This window comes from Trichosurus vulpecula, chromosome 4, assembly GCF_011100635.1.
Source record: "Trichosurus vulpecula isolate mTriVul1 chromosome 4, mTriVul1.pri, whole genome shotgun sequence".
NCBI classification, from domain to species: Eukaryota; Metazoa; Chordata; class Mammalia; order Diprotodontia; family Phalangeridae; genus Trichosurus; species Trichosurus vulpecula.
The window spans coordinates 285,732,119-285,749,943 of NC_050576.1; the positions used below are offsets into that span (position 1 = coordinate 285,732,119).

Here is a 17,825-nt window from a genome sequence, read left to right on the forward strand (position 1 = left end):
ACCTTTTCATCAACGTCCTGGTTCCTGAACATTTATTTTTTTGTAATAGAATTTATTCCTCCTTAGCATAATATCTCCACATTGAAAAGTAAGGCATTCAGAATTTTTGTCAACTTGTGGCCAGCTATAAGACTGGGTAGACCCAAAGTCCAAAAATAAAAGAAAGTGCATTTCCATAAGAGAAGCATGATAAAAATAATAAAAAAGGTATTTGCAGAATGGAGATTGTGATCTGTTGAGAAAGGGGAATACAATTGTTATTATTTTATTATGCATGCAATGGGAAGGCAATTATACCCAAACAAAAGTAATAATTGTAGTCACTGCCTTAGAACCATTTTGAGTTTCATATATTTCTATTCATATTTTGAATGTGGTAGCCTTTGACACATTTCGAGTGTGTTCCGAAGACTGTGTATTCTTCAGTGTGGAGAGATAAAGTGAAATCATAGGAATCAGGGCTTTAGAAGGGATTTTAGAGATCAGACCCAAATCCCTACCCAATATATGGTAATAATACAAACTTGGGACATAAAGTAATTTGATTTCCTGTGATTTTTTTTTGAACCAAGAAACATTTGGTGACTTCCAGCTTTGTCAAGGCATTTCTATTTTCTGTGAGGAACCAACCGCACATTCTCTGGATCATTAATGACTTAATTTCGGGCACTGCATGGAAATTCAAATCACAAACCAATCTGTTTCCTTGAGATAATAATAAAAGCTGACATTGATATAACACTATATTTGTATATGTGCGTATGTATAATCACAATTGATTCTTGTGGCAATTATGTGATGTAGGTAGAACAAATATCATTATCTCTCTTTTATAGATGAAGAAGTTGAGAGTCAATAAGGTTTCAGGGCATTAGGATTCAAACTCAGGTCTTCTAACTAAATCTAGTCCATCCATTCCTCCCCCCTGACCCTCCCATACTAGAATGCCTATGGATAATGAGATTTTCATAGGAATCAATTAGCATGACAAACCATTTGCCAGAATTGAGAGACATTTTGTTCATGGTGCAGGATATCTATGTAAACTTTACTCTTTAAAAAAAATGTGGAGGGTTCTACAGATTCAGTGGAGCTAAAAAACGAATAGAGGAATGGTATTGTAACCCAAATCCAATGTGCTTTTTTTCTTAAAGGCCAATTAATAGATATGTTTAAAAATATTGACCAGCTGAAAGTAGAGCTCCAGAGAACAACAGGAATGTCTAATACAAGTATCGATACACTGTTGGCAATGCCCATCCCTGAAAACAGGACGGAGGTATGCTATAAAAGATTTTGTACCCATTTCCAACATCTGAAAAGTTGAAGGTAATATTTGGCATTTGTTACAGACTAATGTAATCCTGCCCTATAGGCAGAGAAGTATCCCCGGTTTATCATCTAAGAAAAGATTTTACAGTACCCTGAAGCAACTCTGTGAGCACTGAAGTCCCTATTTCTATTCCTTTCTCAATGGATTATATACAGTTCCAGAGCTGGAAGCAGAGGCCCCAGAGAGAGGAATAGACTGTCCTTTCCTCTCTTTTCTTGTCCCCTTCTTGTTCCCAGGAACCCTTTTGGAAGTTTCTAGCTTATGTCTTACAAGCTTCTTAAGGCTCCTCTCATGGGACACATTATTTTATATCTTCATGTTTTTTGCCGTTGACTCCCTTCTCACTTCTACCTCTTAGAATTCCTAGTTTCCATCATAGGCTGGCCAGCCTATGTGCCACCTGAAGACTTTCCTGATGCTCTCATCTCCTGGCGCCCTCCCCAAATTACCTTCCCTTCATTTTGTGTGTATTTTGTACACATTCATGTAATGGGTTGATTTGTGGAGTTCAACACATGCCTTGGCTCTTGTCTGAATAGTATGTGCCTTGTTGAGGTAACCCAACTCCTGATTGTCAGAGATGGAATTTGCTTAAGAGATGATTGTCTATAGAGTCAGGAGTGGGCAGATCCTCCTGACTTTGTGGCCAATTATCTTTTAGCCATGAGCAAGACCTTATTTCCCACTCTAAGGATCACCTTCCTTATACAGTATGTACATATTATCTCCCTCAATAGAATATTAGCTTCTTGAAGAAAATAACTTTCATTTTAGTATTTTTATCCCCACACCTAGCACAGTGACTGACTCATAGTAGCCCTTAACAAATGTTTATTGATTGCTTTTATACAACTGATGCATCTTTGTACATGGTCTCCCCTTCACACTGATGTAGACTATCTCAATTAAGTCAAAGCCCCAGTGTTCTAGTGACCTAATTAAGAGAAATAATCCTTTTCTATCCCCAATGCAACTTAGTGGAACAAGCAAAAAGAAAATATTAGAGACCATTTAAAAATCTAGGATGATATTATGTGGCATGAAGTTGTGGTTAGAATCAAATTTTTTTATAAGAATATGGTTTTCATGAAAATCCATGTTGGCCCCCAGTGCCATATTCTAGCTGTCTGCGATTAGATATATCCTTTAGTTTTTTTCCTTGTCTCTTTGGTGGGAAGTGAGTTAGAAATTTTAAAAATAAATAAATAAAACAAGAGACAGAGGTACCAAGGTTAAAGGCACATTCATAAACATGAATGACTTTCTGAAGTCCACTCCCTTGCTGTATGCCATCAGAAAGCCACTGAAGTTGCCTTTGGAAGAAGTCTCAACGTACAAAAACACAGAAGTTTCCATTTACTCATGCCCTGCTAATGAGTTCCCCCAAGAAAACTCTAACCCTGTAGTCTGTACTCTGCTCTCCCTTGTGATAGCAAACACCATCCATCTGGTTTTTCCCCTTGAGTTCTCCTTTGGCTTATATGAGCCTAAGTTCTAATTTCAGTATTGATTTTGCAATCATGTTTTTTGCTTCTGAAAAATAGAATCATTTTGATCTTGTTTTAAAGAAACCAAGAACACATAAATGAGCAGCAAGAGTTCTTATTATTCTCAAAAGCTGTGAGGAAATCGCTTTCCTGGAGCACTTATTTTCAAAAACTTTCTTTTTCTAACTGGTAGAGAAAAGAGAAAGGAGAAAGGAGAACTCGTCCATATTTCTACAATTCATACTCTTCTCTTTTCACAGAGCTTAATTGTATCAGGTACTTTATTCATTTCTCTCTTTCTCTTTGTCTCTGTCTTGCCCCCATTTCTCTGTCTCTCTGTTTGTCTTTCTCTGTCTGTCTCTGTCTCTGTCTCTGTCTCTGTCTCTCTCTCTCTCTCTCTCTTTCTTTCTCTGTTCTCTCTCTGTCTATTCTCTCCCTCTCTCTCTTTCATCTCTCTCTTCCCCACCCCATCCCCCTTCTCTCTGTCTACTTCTTTCCCTGTCATGTGGTATCCTTTGGATCTCCTCCTATCTTCCTTTTATCTTTCTGATTCCCATAGCTCAGTCTACAGAGTCTCTATCTCCAGAAGACATAAAATGGCACATAATTTGAGTTAACCCATGATACAAACACACTTCAGGTAGTGTAAGACTACCTCAATTTCACACTACTGGGAAACTCTTGGACACAGCCAAGTTGAGCAGGAAGTAATTACCTTCCTTGTGACCCCCAGTTCTCTGAGTTGTGCTTTGACTTTCTGATAATAATTCTGGTGTCATCATAGAATATGATTTGTGTGTATGTGTTTGTGAAATGTGTATCCATTACGGGACAAGTTTTAGGATCAAAGGACAGTAGATTTAGAGCTTTTGGTGGTCAAAACAAGCTAGTCCTGATAAGTCATGCTGGCCTTCAGGGCAATTTTTTAATTGGCTCAAGTTAAATGCTTTGCCTTGTGATGATAACGATTTTTGCTTCAGGGGTTTTTATTTTCAAATAAGAAACCATCTAGTTAGACCCCTCAGGGATTACTTTTACAAAGTAGGAAACAGGCCCAGAAGGGAGTGTGAGTTCCTTAAGGGCAAAGACCAAATTTTTACCTTTCTTTGATCCTTAGAACTTAGCTGGGCCCATAGCAAGCATTTAAAACATGCTCCTCATTGATTGACTAAAATGCCCAGCTGAAGTTCAGACAGCTAGTAACCGTCAGAGTCAGGATTTAAACTGAGGTCGTTGGACTCAAAATCCAGGCAGAAAACCTCTTTTTCTTTTTAATTCAATGCAAATCTAATAGAACTCTAGAAGTTCCAGTGGGGGTACTTTGAAGAGGCCAAAAGGCTTTACTTTGACATAACTACTCCTTAACTAGTAATTTGTGGTACAAAAGAACATGACAAGGCTGGTAAGAGTAATTGGTCCTGGTTCCCCTCCATTCTCAAATAGTCCTGCATTTCTGCTCACATGTTATATGTAAACAAGTCGAATGGAAGACCCTTGAGGGCAAAGACTAATTTTTTTGGTTTTATCTTAATACCTCTATTACCTAGCACAGCATCTTGAACACAATAGGGATATATGTTTTTTAAATGCCTGCCTCAAGTCTCTCCTTATTCTAATAGTAGATTAGCTCCAGTTTATCCTGTATATATCTTGTTTGTATGTAGTTGTTTACATGTTGTCTACCCTTATCAGACTGTAAACTCCTTAAGGCAGGGACTATTTTTACCCATCTTTGCATCCTCAGTGCTTAGCACAGTTCTTGGCACATGATAGATGCTTAATAAGTACTTCTTGCGGAACAAAGAGAACACAGGTCTTAGAATCAAAATACTTGGGTCTGAGTCCTTATTTCAATTTATGGGCTGAATGACTGGAGAAATCATTTAACCTCACCGAGTCTATTTACTCATCTATTTAAAAAAAAAAAAGGAGTATGATGACTTTAGCCAAGTTACTTAAATTTCCTGAGCCTCAGCTTCCCAGTAAGATGAAAAATTTGCATTAAATGGATTCCTAGAGCCTTTCTACCTCTAAATCTATGATTCTATGAGAATAAGACACTTGCTCAGTTGTTTTCAGTCATGTCCAACTCTCTGTGACCCCATTTAGGGTTTTCTTGGCAAGATACAGGAGTGCTTTGCCATCTCCTTCTCTCCAGCTCATTTTACAGATAAGGAAACTGAGCCAAACAAGGGTTAAATGATTTGTCTGAGGTCACACAGCTAGTAAGTGTCTGAGACCAGATATGAACTCATGAAGATGAGTCTTTCTGACACTAGGCCTGGCACTCTATCTACTGTACCACCTGGCTGCCCATAATAAAACACTAGCCCTAACTAATTCAGAGATATGTTGGAAGGAAAGTACTTTGAAAAACCAAAATACCTTATAAAAATATGAACTATTATTATTACAATTACAACTCTGAGTTAGCACCCAGATATGGCAACATGGTGGATCTGCATCAGATCTGAAATATTGCAAGCTTAACAATCAGAAACCCCCAAAGATCTTTTTTACCATAATTTCCAAATCCTGAAGTATTTTCATATGTGTAGAATCAGAGAATTTCTATCTCTTTATGTCTCCCTATTTGTCCTTTTTTTCTCTCTCCCTTCTTTCCTATTCTCTTTTCTCTATATTCTTACTCATCTCTTATTTTTTCCTTTATTTCCACTTCACTTTTCTCTACTTTCAATGTCTAGTCATTAGGCCTGCCAGTATTACATATGGACACTACTTAGCTCATGGTACTGAGAACTAAAAAAAAAAAAGGAACAAAGGGAAAAAAAAGACATTTAGGTCCCTGATGATAAAGTATTTGCTGTACTTTAAAGCTGAAATATGATAGCACAGGAAAGACTTTCAAAATGGGAGGATGAATGAGTCATATTAAGGCAGGCTAATGAAAAAATATTTTTTCCCCTCAAAACTACAGATCATTTCTCATATATTCTGGCTGTATTCTTGTGATTCTAATGTCACTGATCTGAAATTGGAAGTCGAAATGATGGAATTCTGCAACCTATCCATTCCAGAGAGGTCTCGCCTGTCTTATCTCACAGGAATTACACTTCTTCATTACCTGGACATTTATAACTTTACCTACAAGGTAAATATTGTTTGTGTTGTCAATTAGCTGTCTTATGTCCTTAATTTATTATATTACTATTTAATTACTCACTTATGTTCTTGACAACAGCAGGAAAGAGGTTCACTTAGGCAACTATTAGATTATTGCTTTGGAAACTCCCAGACTTTCATATCTCAGATGCATCTTGACTCAATCCCAATATAGGAAAACCATACCTAAAGCCATTAATTGGATATTTTGTTTTGTTTCTTGTTGAGTCATTTTCTTCCATATCTAACTCTTTGTGACCCCATTTGGGAAAGATACTGAAAAAGAGCTTGGCAAAGATATTGGAGTGGTTTGCCATTTCCTTCTCCACCTTATTTTTTACGACTCATAAATATGAGCTGCATTCTTAGGAATCCGAAATTCAGTGCTCTGAGAGTTTAAATTAGGTCTTTGAAGAGATATGAGACTGGAAGAATTTTATAGTGATAACAATGATTCCTTTATCATCCTAACTTCCCCTGCCCTAGCTTCAGAGACCCATGATTTTTCCCCTGAACAGGGAAAACACATTCCATTCCATGTCTATTGGTGTGCCTAGTAGCCACAAGAATAAGGTAGGAAGAAAGGGAAAAGGTAAAATAGTTCAGTCCCTGGTAAGATCACAGAATCACAGAATTTTAGAGGTGGAAAGACTCTGAGTGACCATCTGGTCCAACCCATACCCAAAAAGTAATGCCCAGTCCAACATATACACTTAATAATCTAATCCAATCCAATAGACATTTATTAAGTGCCTGCTATATGACAGGCATATAGTGCTAAACCCAGGAGATGCAACTAATGAAAAGAAAGATAGTCCCTAACCTCAAGGAGTTTATAATCTAATGGGGGAAGATGATATACAAGAGGAAGAAGGAAAGCTGGGAGTGAGGGTAGAGCGGACACCAGGATATTTTCTTCCAAGAAGTTGAACCCCAGCAGAGCAGCAGATGCAGATTAGAGTGAGCCCCAAAGTCCAGTTCCTGTCCTCTATAAAGGAAGGTATTGGGAGGAGTTTGGCACTCCACCCTCCAGCCTTCCAATCAGAGGGGAGAAGAGGCTGAGGGAGATGGTATCTCCAGGCTTGAGTCAGCAGCATAGTGATGAGATTAGAGGTGAGGAGCTTAACCTGGGATGGGCATGTTGTTCCATGGAGTTGAAACCAGGAAGGGCAGCAGATGGAGTGGTCCACAAGTAGGCATCCAAACTTTTCTTGAAGACTTCCAGTGAGAAAGAACCACCTTTCTTAGGTAGTTCATTCTTTGGGATAGCAATAAGGATTAAGAAATTTTTCCTTACATCAAACCTAAATCTCTTTTTTGTAACCTTCCAAGGCTATGCTTCTCCTTGCCAAACTCTGTGTTTCACTCTAGTACATTGCATCCTATGAGTGGGAGATGCCAGCAAAAAATGGCGCCAGCCCACATTCTCTACAGTTGGAATGGAGGCCAAGGTAGGCGGGGTGGAGTAGCCTATGTTGGATGACTGCCTTCTGGGATTTGTTGATGCTGTCTAAGAACCATCCAAACAGGATTTTCTAATTGGCCCAAGTGTTAAGAGCTCCAAGACGCCTATTCTTCGCTCTCTACTAGTCAACAATTATGATCTCTGTTTCAAGGGATTAACCAGCAATAGAATGAGGCTCTTCTGCTTTCTGGCAGGGGCTTGGGTTAAAATATGCAGCATGGTACAGGGAAAAAGTATTGAGCTTGGAGTCAGAGGGCCTGGGTTTGAATTTCAGCTCTAGACCTGTATGATCTTGGGGAAATCACTTAATCTCTATGGATTTCATTTTTCTCATCTGTAAAAACTGAGGTCTGGCTTTGACCTCTGTGGTATCTTTTAGCTCTGAATCCATTAACTTGCAATTTTGTAAAATTTATAGTGAGGCAACATGTATATTGAAAAATGAACAGCAAATGTCTCTATCATTCTAGGGCTGAAATTTTTCAGTAATTAGTATACTCCCCACTTAGGAGGTACGAAATGCATATTTATGTAGGGAATGAAAATATGAAGATTACAAGACAGATATGCAAACTCAACACCAAAAAACTATCTTCACTATATATTCCAGATCCTGAACTATCTATATGAGGATGTCAGCCCCTTGAGGACAAGGACTGTTTCATTTTATTGGTCTTCGTATCCTTAGCACCTAGTAGAGTGCTTTGTACACAGTTACACTTTTTTGTATGTTTTTTTATGCTGACAGAATTGAATTGATTAGAACAGTAACACTGAGCAATCACAGGACTCTGAATCTCCATTTCATAGGCTCATAGGCTGTGTGGCATAATGGACAGAGAACTGTACTCAGAGTCAGGCAGATCTGGCCTCTAGTCATTTAACCTGTTTGTGCCCTAGGCTGCCCTCTGAGACTAGAAGGTGCCTAGAATGTGCCAAACTACATTGGTAAAGGGAGTTTTCTCATCTGGGAGTTCTCTCTATCAATGAAATCATAGGTGCATCATAGAAACCATAGATCCTTATCCTTTGCTTTCAGTGTTCTCCCCAACCCCAAACACACACACAGACATACGGGGTGGGGGGGGGGGGGAGAGAGAGAGAGAGAGAGAGAGAGAGAGAGAGAGAGAGAGAGAGAGAGACAGAGAGAGAGAGACAGAGAGAGAGAGAGAGACAGAGAGACAGAGAGACAGAGAGACAGAGAGACAGAGAGACAGAGACAGAGAGACAGAGAGAGAGAGACAGAGAGACAGAGAGAGAGAGAGAGAGAGAGAGAGAGAGAGACAGAGAGACAGAGAGAGAGAAGAGGCAAAAAATGGGTTCTTGAAAATAGTAGGGATTTATAAGCCTAAACCTGATGGGATGTTTTGGGGCAATAGAAGACTAAGAATGATAATGTTTTGGTTTCCTATTTCTAATGATTTATAGCTGAAAACATTTTGCACAAAGTGCAGTCCAAGACACATAGAAAGCAAAGCTGTTTTCTTCATTCCATCATATTTATTTCCTTCCCTTACATTTCCATTTCCTTCTCTGTAATGCTCCTGCAGAGCAGAAACCAGATATAGTATTTCTTGTGGGAATCCAGTAATTAAGCCTCTCTCTAATTTTCCTAGCAGATAAAGCCTGGCTAAGGTGGTAATCACGTTCCTATGGGAAAATCCCAGTGTTGGACTGATGAGTATGTGTTTGACAAATGGAGGATCACTATTTAATGCATCAAAGATACTGACAAGGAAAGAAAAATTAGCCTCTGGCTTTAAAAAAAAAGAATTTATTCATATCAACCTAGAAACTCATAATGTTTCATATAAAAGTGGGGATCAGTAGTGAAATATATTGATTGACTATGGCTTAGAAAAATGATGTAGGAACCAATAGCCAGCATTCTAGGATAACTGTAGTTCCTCTTATTTAAATATAATCAATAGTGGAGTTTGGCCAGTTTACAGTAGACCGGGTTAGAGCTGATTTTAATTATCTGATCATCTATTAAAGAGCCCAAACTAACATCTGATGGCCTAGGAATCTGCCAGTTATAAAGCATAGTATAACTTTCCCAAATTTCTTTTAGTATCATACAAGCAAAATAATAGAAATATTCCTGAATAAGGTGAATTGAGTAGATTATTTGAAGTATCCAAGATTTTCTGCTTTCTTGGTATACAGTGCATGATTATGAATGACAGGGTACACAGTGAATGATGTAGCTGGCCAGCACTTTATAGACTTTTTCAAATCATTTGTTTTGCTTCCATTTTTGTTAGGTATTTTTCCCTAGGGAAGATCAAGAGCCAGTAGAAAAGATGATAGAACTGTTCATAAAACTGAAAGACTTTCTCAATCAGATGGTTACGGGCACCCGTCCACTACTTGACAAAATGAGGTCACTGAAACAAATCCATCTGTCTCGAAGTGTACCACTATCACAGGTATGAATAGGACTAATAATGGTCTCTCTGTAAAATCTCTTTAGGAATATTACCAGTGGTGTAGTGACAAGTATTTAATAAATGTCTTCCTGGGGAAAAAATTCACCTCACACATTTTTCTGCTTAATCTGAATCATTAACCTTTTTCTCCATCACTTTCTTAAATCTAGACAATCCACAAAACAATAAAATCAAGCCCTGATTTATTCTGTTTGCTGATTCCTAAGGTTTAGATGCTCACGCTGACAGCTTAACAATTGTATCTCGTAAACAAGTTCGAGCTGACTCCAGTGATCATTGAATATTATCCACCGAGCCACACACAGCATCTGCTGTATATATGTAGGCATAGTGTGTTGAGAGCTGGGACTGGAGACAGGAAGACCTGACTTCTAGCTATGTGACCATTGGCAAGATACTTAACCTCTGTCTGCCTCAGTTTCTTAAACTGTAAAATGGCAATAATTCTAGTGCCTACCTCACGGAGTTGTGAGGATGAAATATTTGCATATATGTATACTATATGTGTGTCTGCGTGTGTGTGAAATATTTGTAAAGTGCTTAGCACAGTGCCTGGCACATAGTAGGTCCTTAAAATGTTTGTCCTGTTCCTTTTACCAACAACTCTGAAGAGTTGGATTTTCTTACCTGGTTAACTTTTGATTTCACAAAGAAACCTAAGTTGGTGAGTACTAACATCGATGTTTGCATCTCAGATGTGGGATGGAAAGAAATACAGCAGCAAAGAAAGGGGCTAGACATACACACACATATATGTATATAGATGTGTACACACATGTTTATATATATATATATATATAAACATGTGTGTATGTGTGTATTTGCAAAGCTCAACATGAACATAGGCTGTATATAGTTTTTGTTCTTGCTATTTAGTGTAGACCTTGACACAGGGAACCAATGCTAAGAAAACTTTCTCTACAAATGCAGATGGACAGCTCTTTACAACTCATAGTTTTAAAGAATTTCCTGTTGATAATAAGAGAGTAAGTGGTCACAATGCCAGTATATGTCCCAGACAAGCCTTGAACTTAGTTCTTCCTATGTCTGAGTTCCACTCTATAGTCCGTCTACACCACACTGTCTCTCTCTGATTATTTTTCATCTTGTCCTCATATTTTTGGTGAAATTCAGATTAAAATTGTCCCAGGGCAAGTCATTATCCTCCTATCATTTTTTTTAACATTTAATGTTTTTTGAGCTCTTCTCCTGGTAGATAAAATAGCTGCTTTTTATAATTCAATAAAAGCATTGAGGTGTTAGTTATTCTTCTGTAAAACATCGCAAGCTTCTGATATTGATTTCTTGCTCCCAGGGCACGTCTTGCTAGGTATTCAGTAGGTGTTAAATTTTGTTGTAGCTGATGGTGAAGTGTTGAACAGTATTGACTGTTTCCATGTATAACTTGCATTGATCAATGAGTCCAGGCTTCTTAAAGAGAGCCCTTCTCTAATTTCTGGTGGCAATAACCTAGTCCTGAATTGCTGTCATAAACCCCTTTATTTTATAAATCCATGTGATTCAACCATTTGTCTGACACTTCTTTGTCAGCATATTGTTGGTTGAGTTTTTATGGATGTAGCCTATGGAAAGCCTTTAGATTCCACTCTTGAAACTTAACTGTTTCATAGGTTTCATCTGGTTGAAAACTTTATTCAGTTACATTCAACAAATCCAGTGCCATGTACTTGTTTTGAAAGGCGTCTAGGTGGTACAGTGCATAGAGTGCTGGACTTGGAGTCAAGAAAACCTGACTAGTGGTATGATTGTGGGTAATCCTCAGTTTCCCCGTTGTTAAACTACAGGTAATGATAGTACCTAATTCACAGGGTTGTTGTGAAGATTAAATGAGATATCGTGTAAATTACTTTGCAAACCTTAAAGCACTACATAAATGCTACCTATTATTTACTGTTACTTTCCTTATTTTGATTTGTCTATATCATTGTTGGTATTGTCATACGAAACTCTTCAAAATCTAGGGAGTTGTTAATGCAGCTGGGCTCTTTTCAAGTTATTTATTCTAATTAATATGCTTCTGATTTTTCTCCCACAGGCAATATATAGAAACCATCGTGTGAATGGCCCCGAAGGATCATTTAGCACCATCTCCCAAGCCCTGTGCTCTCAAGGAATCACTACAGACTACTTAACAGCCATGCTGCCCTCTTCACAGAAGCCTAAAGGGGGCAACAGCACCAAAGACCCTTTAACTCACAACTTGAGTAAAAAACAAATTGCTTTAAAATATGGAATTCCTCTGAATTCAAGTAAGTGGGCTTGAAATGAGCATCCCCAAAATGCCATTATCAAGGAGATTCATTAGTTTAGGGTTTCTCAGTTGTTTCAAAGTGGGTTCTAATTTCATCTAAGGTCAAAGCATTGTAAATACTAGCCAAGTGAATCATGCAACAGAAAAGAACCATTTCCCCCGCCCCTAAAGTACAGACATTGAATTTTTGAAGGTGTAGGCTCATTGTAGTACTCTGAGCCAATTTGTGATCGAGAAATCACTTAAAGCATGTGCATTTAATTATTTAATTTCTTTCTCCTTGCAGCACCATTTTGTTTCTCCCTTTATAAAGACATTGTCAACATGCCGGCTGGACCTGTAATTTGGGCTTTCTTGAAACCAATGTTGTTGGGGAAGATTATATATGCACCATATACCCCAATCACAAAGGCGATTATGGAAAAGGTTTGGCCCTGTACCTATTGTTGCTTGTGATTTGACGAATTTGTAAATCGGTTTGTAAACCTAGACCATTAAGAGTTGCTCCAATACTATCCTCCTTCTTCATATGCTATATGTGATGCCTTGAGAATCACAAGAATAACTTCCATCACTAACTCTGCCCGTGGAAAAGCAGTGTAATTAATCCTTTGAAAAGATGGAAATCATGTTAAATAACTACCATGGTCAAAATGAAGTTATTGCAAGTGAAAAGACCTCAAAATGTTCAACAAACTGAGAGGCAGAAAATTTGTCTCTCGCCCTTGCTTAATATAAAAGCAGAACATTATAATGACGATAAAATAGTAAAAAATAAAAATAATAGCATTTATAATGATATAGAATATATTATATTAGCTAGCACTTTAAAATCTGCAAGGCTCATGTTACATATGTTATTTCATTTTATTCTCACTACAACTCTGTGAGGTAGGTGCTATTATTAACCCAATTTTACAGATAAGGAAACTGAGACTGAAAGACTTCAAGTGACTCATCCAGGGTCACTCAGCTAAATAAGTGTCTGAGGGAGGACTTGGACTCGGGTCTTCCTGACTTCAAATCTAACCACTGTGTTGCCTCTAAAACTAGTTTGACATAAACGCTTTCTATATTACTGAATCTTCACTTCGCATAAATTTCAAAGTAGTAAGACACTTGGAAATTATCCAATACAATCTCATCCTTTCACTGGAAATAGAGGCCCAGCAAGTTGAAGGGACTTGACCAAGCCCATAGATAGAATTATAAAGCAGATTTGTTAGACTTTCCTCTGGCAGGCTGAAAACCACCTGTGTATAGCCTAAATTGGATTAAAATGGAATTGGGAAATGTTTAACAAAATAAAGAAAACTACAATATGGCATAGATAATGTTAATTTGTGGTTTTCTAAGTCAATATGCTGCCTTTAGGAATCTGTTTCTATTTGAATTTGACTCCATTGCTATAATTACCAGAGCCGAGAATTGAACCAGGGTCTTTGGGATCCAGGCTTTCCCCACTAAATTGCTTCTGAATTTCAAAAATTGGTTCCTTATGTTAACAAATGAATTAACACATAGATTTGAAGACATGGGAGAAAAGAGATGCAGGAAGAGAAAGAAAAAAAGAACCAATGGAACCCTTCTACCCAATTCCAAAATTATGGCATTTGGGTTTTTTTTTTTTTGGTTTTTTGGCAGGGCAATTGGAGTTGAGTGACTCACCCAAGGTCACATAGCTAGTACATGTGTCAAGTGTCTGAGATCACATTTGAACTCAGGTCCTCCTGACTCCAAGGCAGATGCTCTACTCACTGCACCACCTAGTTGCCCCCCAAATTATGGCATTTTAAATGCATCTTTGAAGTTGAATGGAAAAACCACACTATTTCTAATGTGTGATGTGCTAAACTGATGCTTTTAAAAGAGAAAAACACCTGAATATCCCTAAACTAAACTAACAACTAGCCATGAAAAGTACTCTGTCTAAGTGATCTTTCTTTAGACATATGTAGAAATTCTTTGAGAATCACTTGTTCCTAAGATACCTCTAGATTATTACAGAGCAGTTTATTATATGCTAAGAATCCTAAAGTAATATGATGTTTGCTTTCTATACTGGAAATAGCAGTATATTTATTAAATCCCCAGAAAAGATATTTAAAGATCATTCATCACATTAGTATATGAAAGAAATCTTTAGGAAAAGTTCTTGCTATATTGGAGTCTGAGGTCCTGGATTTGAATCCTAGCTGAAATTCAAACCCAGACTGAGCTTCTCTCATTGCTTCCTCCTCTGTAAAGTGATGGGGATGGACTAAGGTTACAAGTCTCTTCTAGTTCTAAATATATGATTCTAAGAGTCTTTGGAATTTTTATGAATAATACTTTGCTAGTTTAAAGGAGCCTAGAAATATTGGCAATAAAGGAAATTATTTTGACTTTAATTTCGCCTTTTAGACCAGAAGTTCTTAATCTTTTCAGTATCATAGTCCCCTTTGAAAGTCTGGTGAAACCTGTAGCATCCCTCTCTAAGAATACTGTTTTTAAATGCATAAAATAAAATGCATAGGATTACAAAGGAAACCAACTGTGTTGAAATAGAGTTTTCAAAGTTTTTTTAAAACAGCTCTCCAGGCCTCAGGTTAAGAATAACTGTTTTAAACTAATTGCCATAAAGTTCATTAATATCTGACATGCTAATGTAGGAAATCCCTAAGAGATTAATTTTTTTTCTTCTTTGTTTTTTTAGTCTAATATAACTCTGAGACAACTGGCAGAATTGAGAGAAAAATCTCAAGAGTGGATGGATAAATCACCACTGTTCATGAATTCATTCCATCTGTTAAACCAAACAATCCCCATGCTTCAGGTACTCTTGTATGGTTCTGTCATCCATCTTAATAAGCAGGACAGCTATTTGAGATGTTAATTATTTATTATTATTATTATATGAACAAGTAGATGGTACCTAAGGAAAACTTATGGCTTATAAACTACACCAAACAGATTAAAATGAGCAAATTAAAAGAAAAAAACAGAATCTGAGAGTTAGGAGGAACCTCAGAGGCCATCCCAGAGGGTACAGGAATCTTCTTTATGCCATATCGAACAAGTGGTCATCTAGCCAACTACTTCCTAAGGAAGCCTATTTGTCTTTGGAACCTTTCTAATCATTAGAAAACATTTCTTTAAAAGGGTCCCTGAAATCCACCTCTCTTCAATATCACTCTACTACTATTAATCCTGGGAGCCAATATGGGGCCACTGTAAGGATCCTGAAAACTCAGGATCTTTGCCGCTAAAACATGGATCTTAACACTAATTGTTTCTTGTAATCCACATCTTAGTAAGAAATATTAGTTTCTTACTATAATTTTCCAGTAATAGTAATGACTTACCTTGCAAGATATGTATGGGAAAAGAAGCAGCCAATATCTACTTAGAGTTAGAAAGTGCTATGTCAATCAAGTCGATAAGCATTTATTAAGCACTTACTGTGTTCCAGGCACTTTGCTAAATAGTGGGAGTAGACAGGCAAAAAGATCAATAACCCTTGCCTTCAAGGACCTTACTTTCTAAAGGGGGAAGACAATACAGAAAAGGAAGCAAGAAAGGGGTGGGAGTGAGGAGAACATAATGGAAGAAAGAAGTCCAGAGAGTCAGAAGTAAAGCCCAGGGAAGGATGAAGGAGTGAACATGGTTGGGCTGGACACTTTCCTTAAATTAGAGGTTTAGGGAGGAGCTTGACCAGTCAGAGGAAGGGTCACAAGTTTGGAGTGATCTTCCAGGGAGAGAATCCTTAGAGAATGACTGTTATATTGTGGTTTTTACCCTGCCCCCCAAATTGTGTTTTCCTGTTACAACTAAAGGAAAGCTTTCGACATCATTAAGCTAGCAGCAATCTGAAAACCAGCCATGACTTTTGGAGTATCTTGGGTTGTTATTATGTGCCAGGTAGTAGAATTCAGTATGAAAGCCAAATATACTTTTCCACTTTTATTCTCATGGGTTATACAGCCTCTGGGTTCTCAGTTAACATTTTAGGGCTTACCTAATGTAAATCCGATTTTCCTAGGAGGAAGATTAACTAGTTTTCTATGGTAAGCCCACTCTTACAGACTCTCCAAGATGGAAGACTCACCAGGGGCCATCTGGTCTGACCTACACCTGACCGGGAATTCTCTCTGCTAGCCTCTCCAATAAGTGATCATCTAGCTTTCTCTCGAAGAGGTTCAGTGGTTTCTCATTAAACTTTTCTTAGTCAAATTGGCAATGGACATATTCTACTCACATGCTGCATGCATAGAATACACACTGTAACCATGTTCATCCAAGAATTAATTAATAGAAAAAAACTATTGCTGTACTCTAGACCAAAATAAATCATTTATTTACATATCCATTTTTACTTCCTGAGAGAGTAAGAGTAGTTTTATAGGGTTCAGGCTGTGGAGTAATAACTTATTACTTATTCTATTTCTATAGAATATGAATGTTGGGAAAACAGAAACTATTTCTCTTTTGATAGCTTGATAGATTCCCATAATGCCGAGAGGAATGAGACACAAGAGAAACCGGCAGTGCATTCCTAAAATCTGCCCCAAGCAAGTCCTGAAAACTCCCATGAGGCAGACTGCTTGGATTCCACCTCTATATGCTGTATTCTCATTAGAACTGAAGGAAACCATTTTTATCACTACCTCTTGTTGGAATCTCAAGTCAGACTTAAGTCTCATTGTGACACACATGTAATTAGTTTTGTAACCTTTTAAAAAATAAAACTTGCAAAGGTTTGGAAAATAGCTAGATATAGCAACTAGTACAACGTATTGCCCACAGAGATGCTTAGCACACACTGAGTCAGACTTTCCCTTCTGCATGAATGCCTTCTAAGTAGAAAACCTTTCTGCCAGTGTGGTAATATTAGCCATGCATACAGAGGAAATGCTATGCAGGTGCTCTCTGTACATATGGCCAACTGGGTGGTATAGCACATTCATTCTGTTCCCAAATACGTACTTTGAGGATGTTATTCAATCCTTCTACCCACAAGCACAAAAGAAACAAAACAAAACAAGGAAATTGAGAGACAGAATTTTGTTTGCTACAGGAAGAGTATCCTAAGTCTAACAAACATTCCAAGTTAACGAGCTGTGTCTCAGACACTGGGCTAAGCACCAGGGAGGCAAAAACAGAAGTGAAACCGCTCCCTCAAGGAGCTTACATTCTAATGAGGAGACAACATGTATAGATATATAAAACGAATAGCAAATGATTATAGGTGGAAAGGCAGTAGCATCAGGGGTACCAGCCTGCAAAAAGCAAGGTACCTCATTAGGTCACTTAAATTGTTTAGATGAATTAACAAGTGTCAGGAAAAAAAATAACAAAGGTGTTTGATTTCTAGTTTTCAATAAGGTTGGACCACCTCCATAGAACCAGACAGGCAAATTTCAATGATGGTATGCACATGTTCTAGGCACATCAGACCATCACTTTTCCCTAATTTCATTTGTAAAGGTGTCTATTCAGAGAAGTCAAATCTCATTGCTTGTATGTTCTACATTTAAAAAAAAGCCTAATTATTGTAATTTAGGTGTAACAGCCTTTTGCTTTTATGAGTGGTACACCATAGGCTCCCTCCCTTGCTGTGACCAGTCATTACAATATATTTTCTGTCAAGAGTTTTGCTACCCTTTTGCATTGCTAATTGGTTTTTTACAATGCATTTTTAAGTATAAATACC

General features: G+C 37.7%; 1 protein-coding gene across 1 annotated transcript in view; it reads left to right on the forward strand.

Moving 5' to 3' along the window:
* Nucleotides 1-17,825, forward strand: part of ABCA12 (ATP binding cassette subfamily A member 12) — a 230,920-nt gene that overhangs the window by 128,893 nt on the left and 84,202 nt on the right. Inside the window, exons 14-19 of the mRNA XM_036755721.1 lie at nt 1,155-1,279; nt 5,759-5,932; nt 9,676-9,840; nt 11,918-12,131; nt 12,420-12,559; nt 14,829-14,948. Of these exons, the coding sequence (XP_036611616.1) occupies nt 1,155-1,279; nt 5,759-5,932; nt 9,676-9,840; nt 11,918-12,131; nt 12,420-12,559; nt 14,829-14,948 (938 nt within the window). The remainder of the gene's footprint in view (nt 1-1,154; nt 1,280-5,758; nt 5,933-9,675; nt 9,841-11,917; nt 12,132-12,419; nt 12,560-14,828; nt 14,949-17,825) is intronic.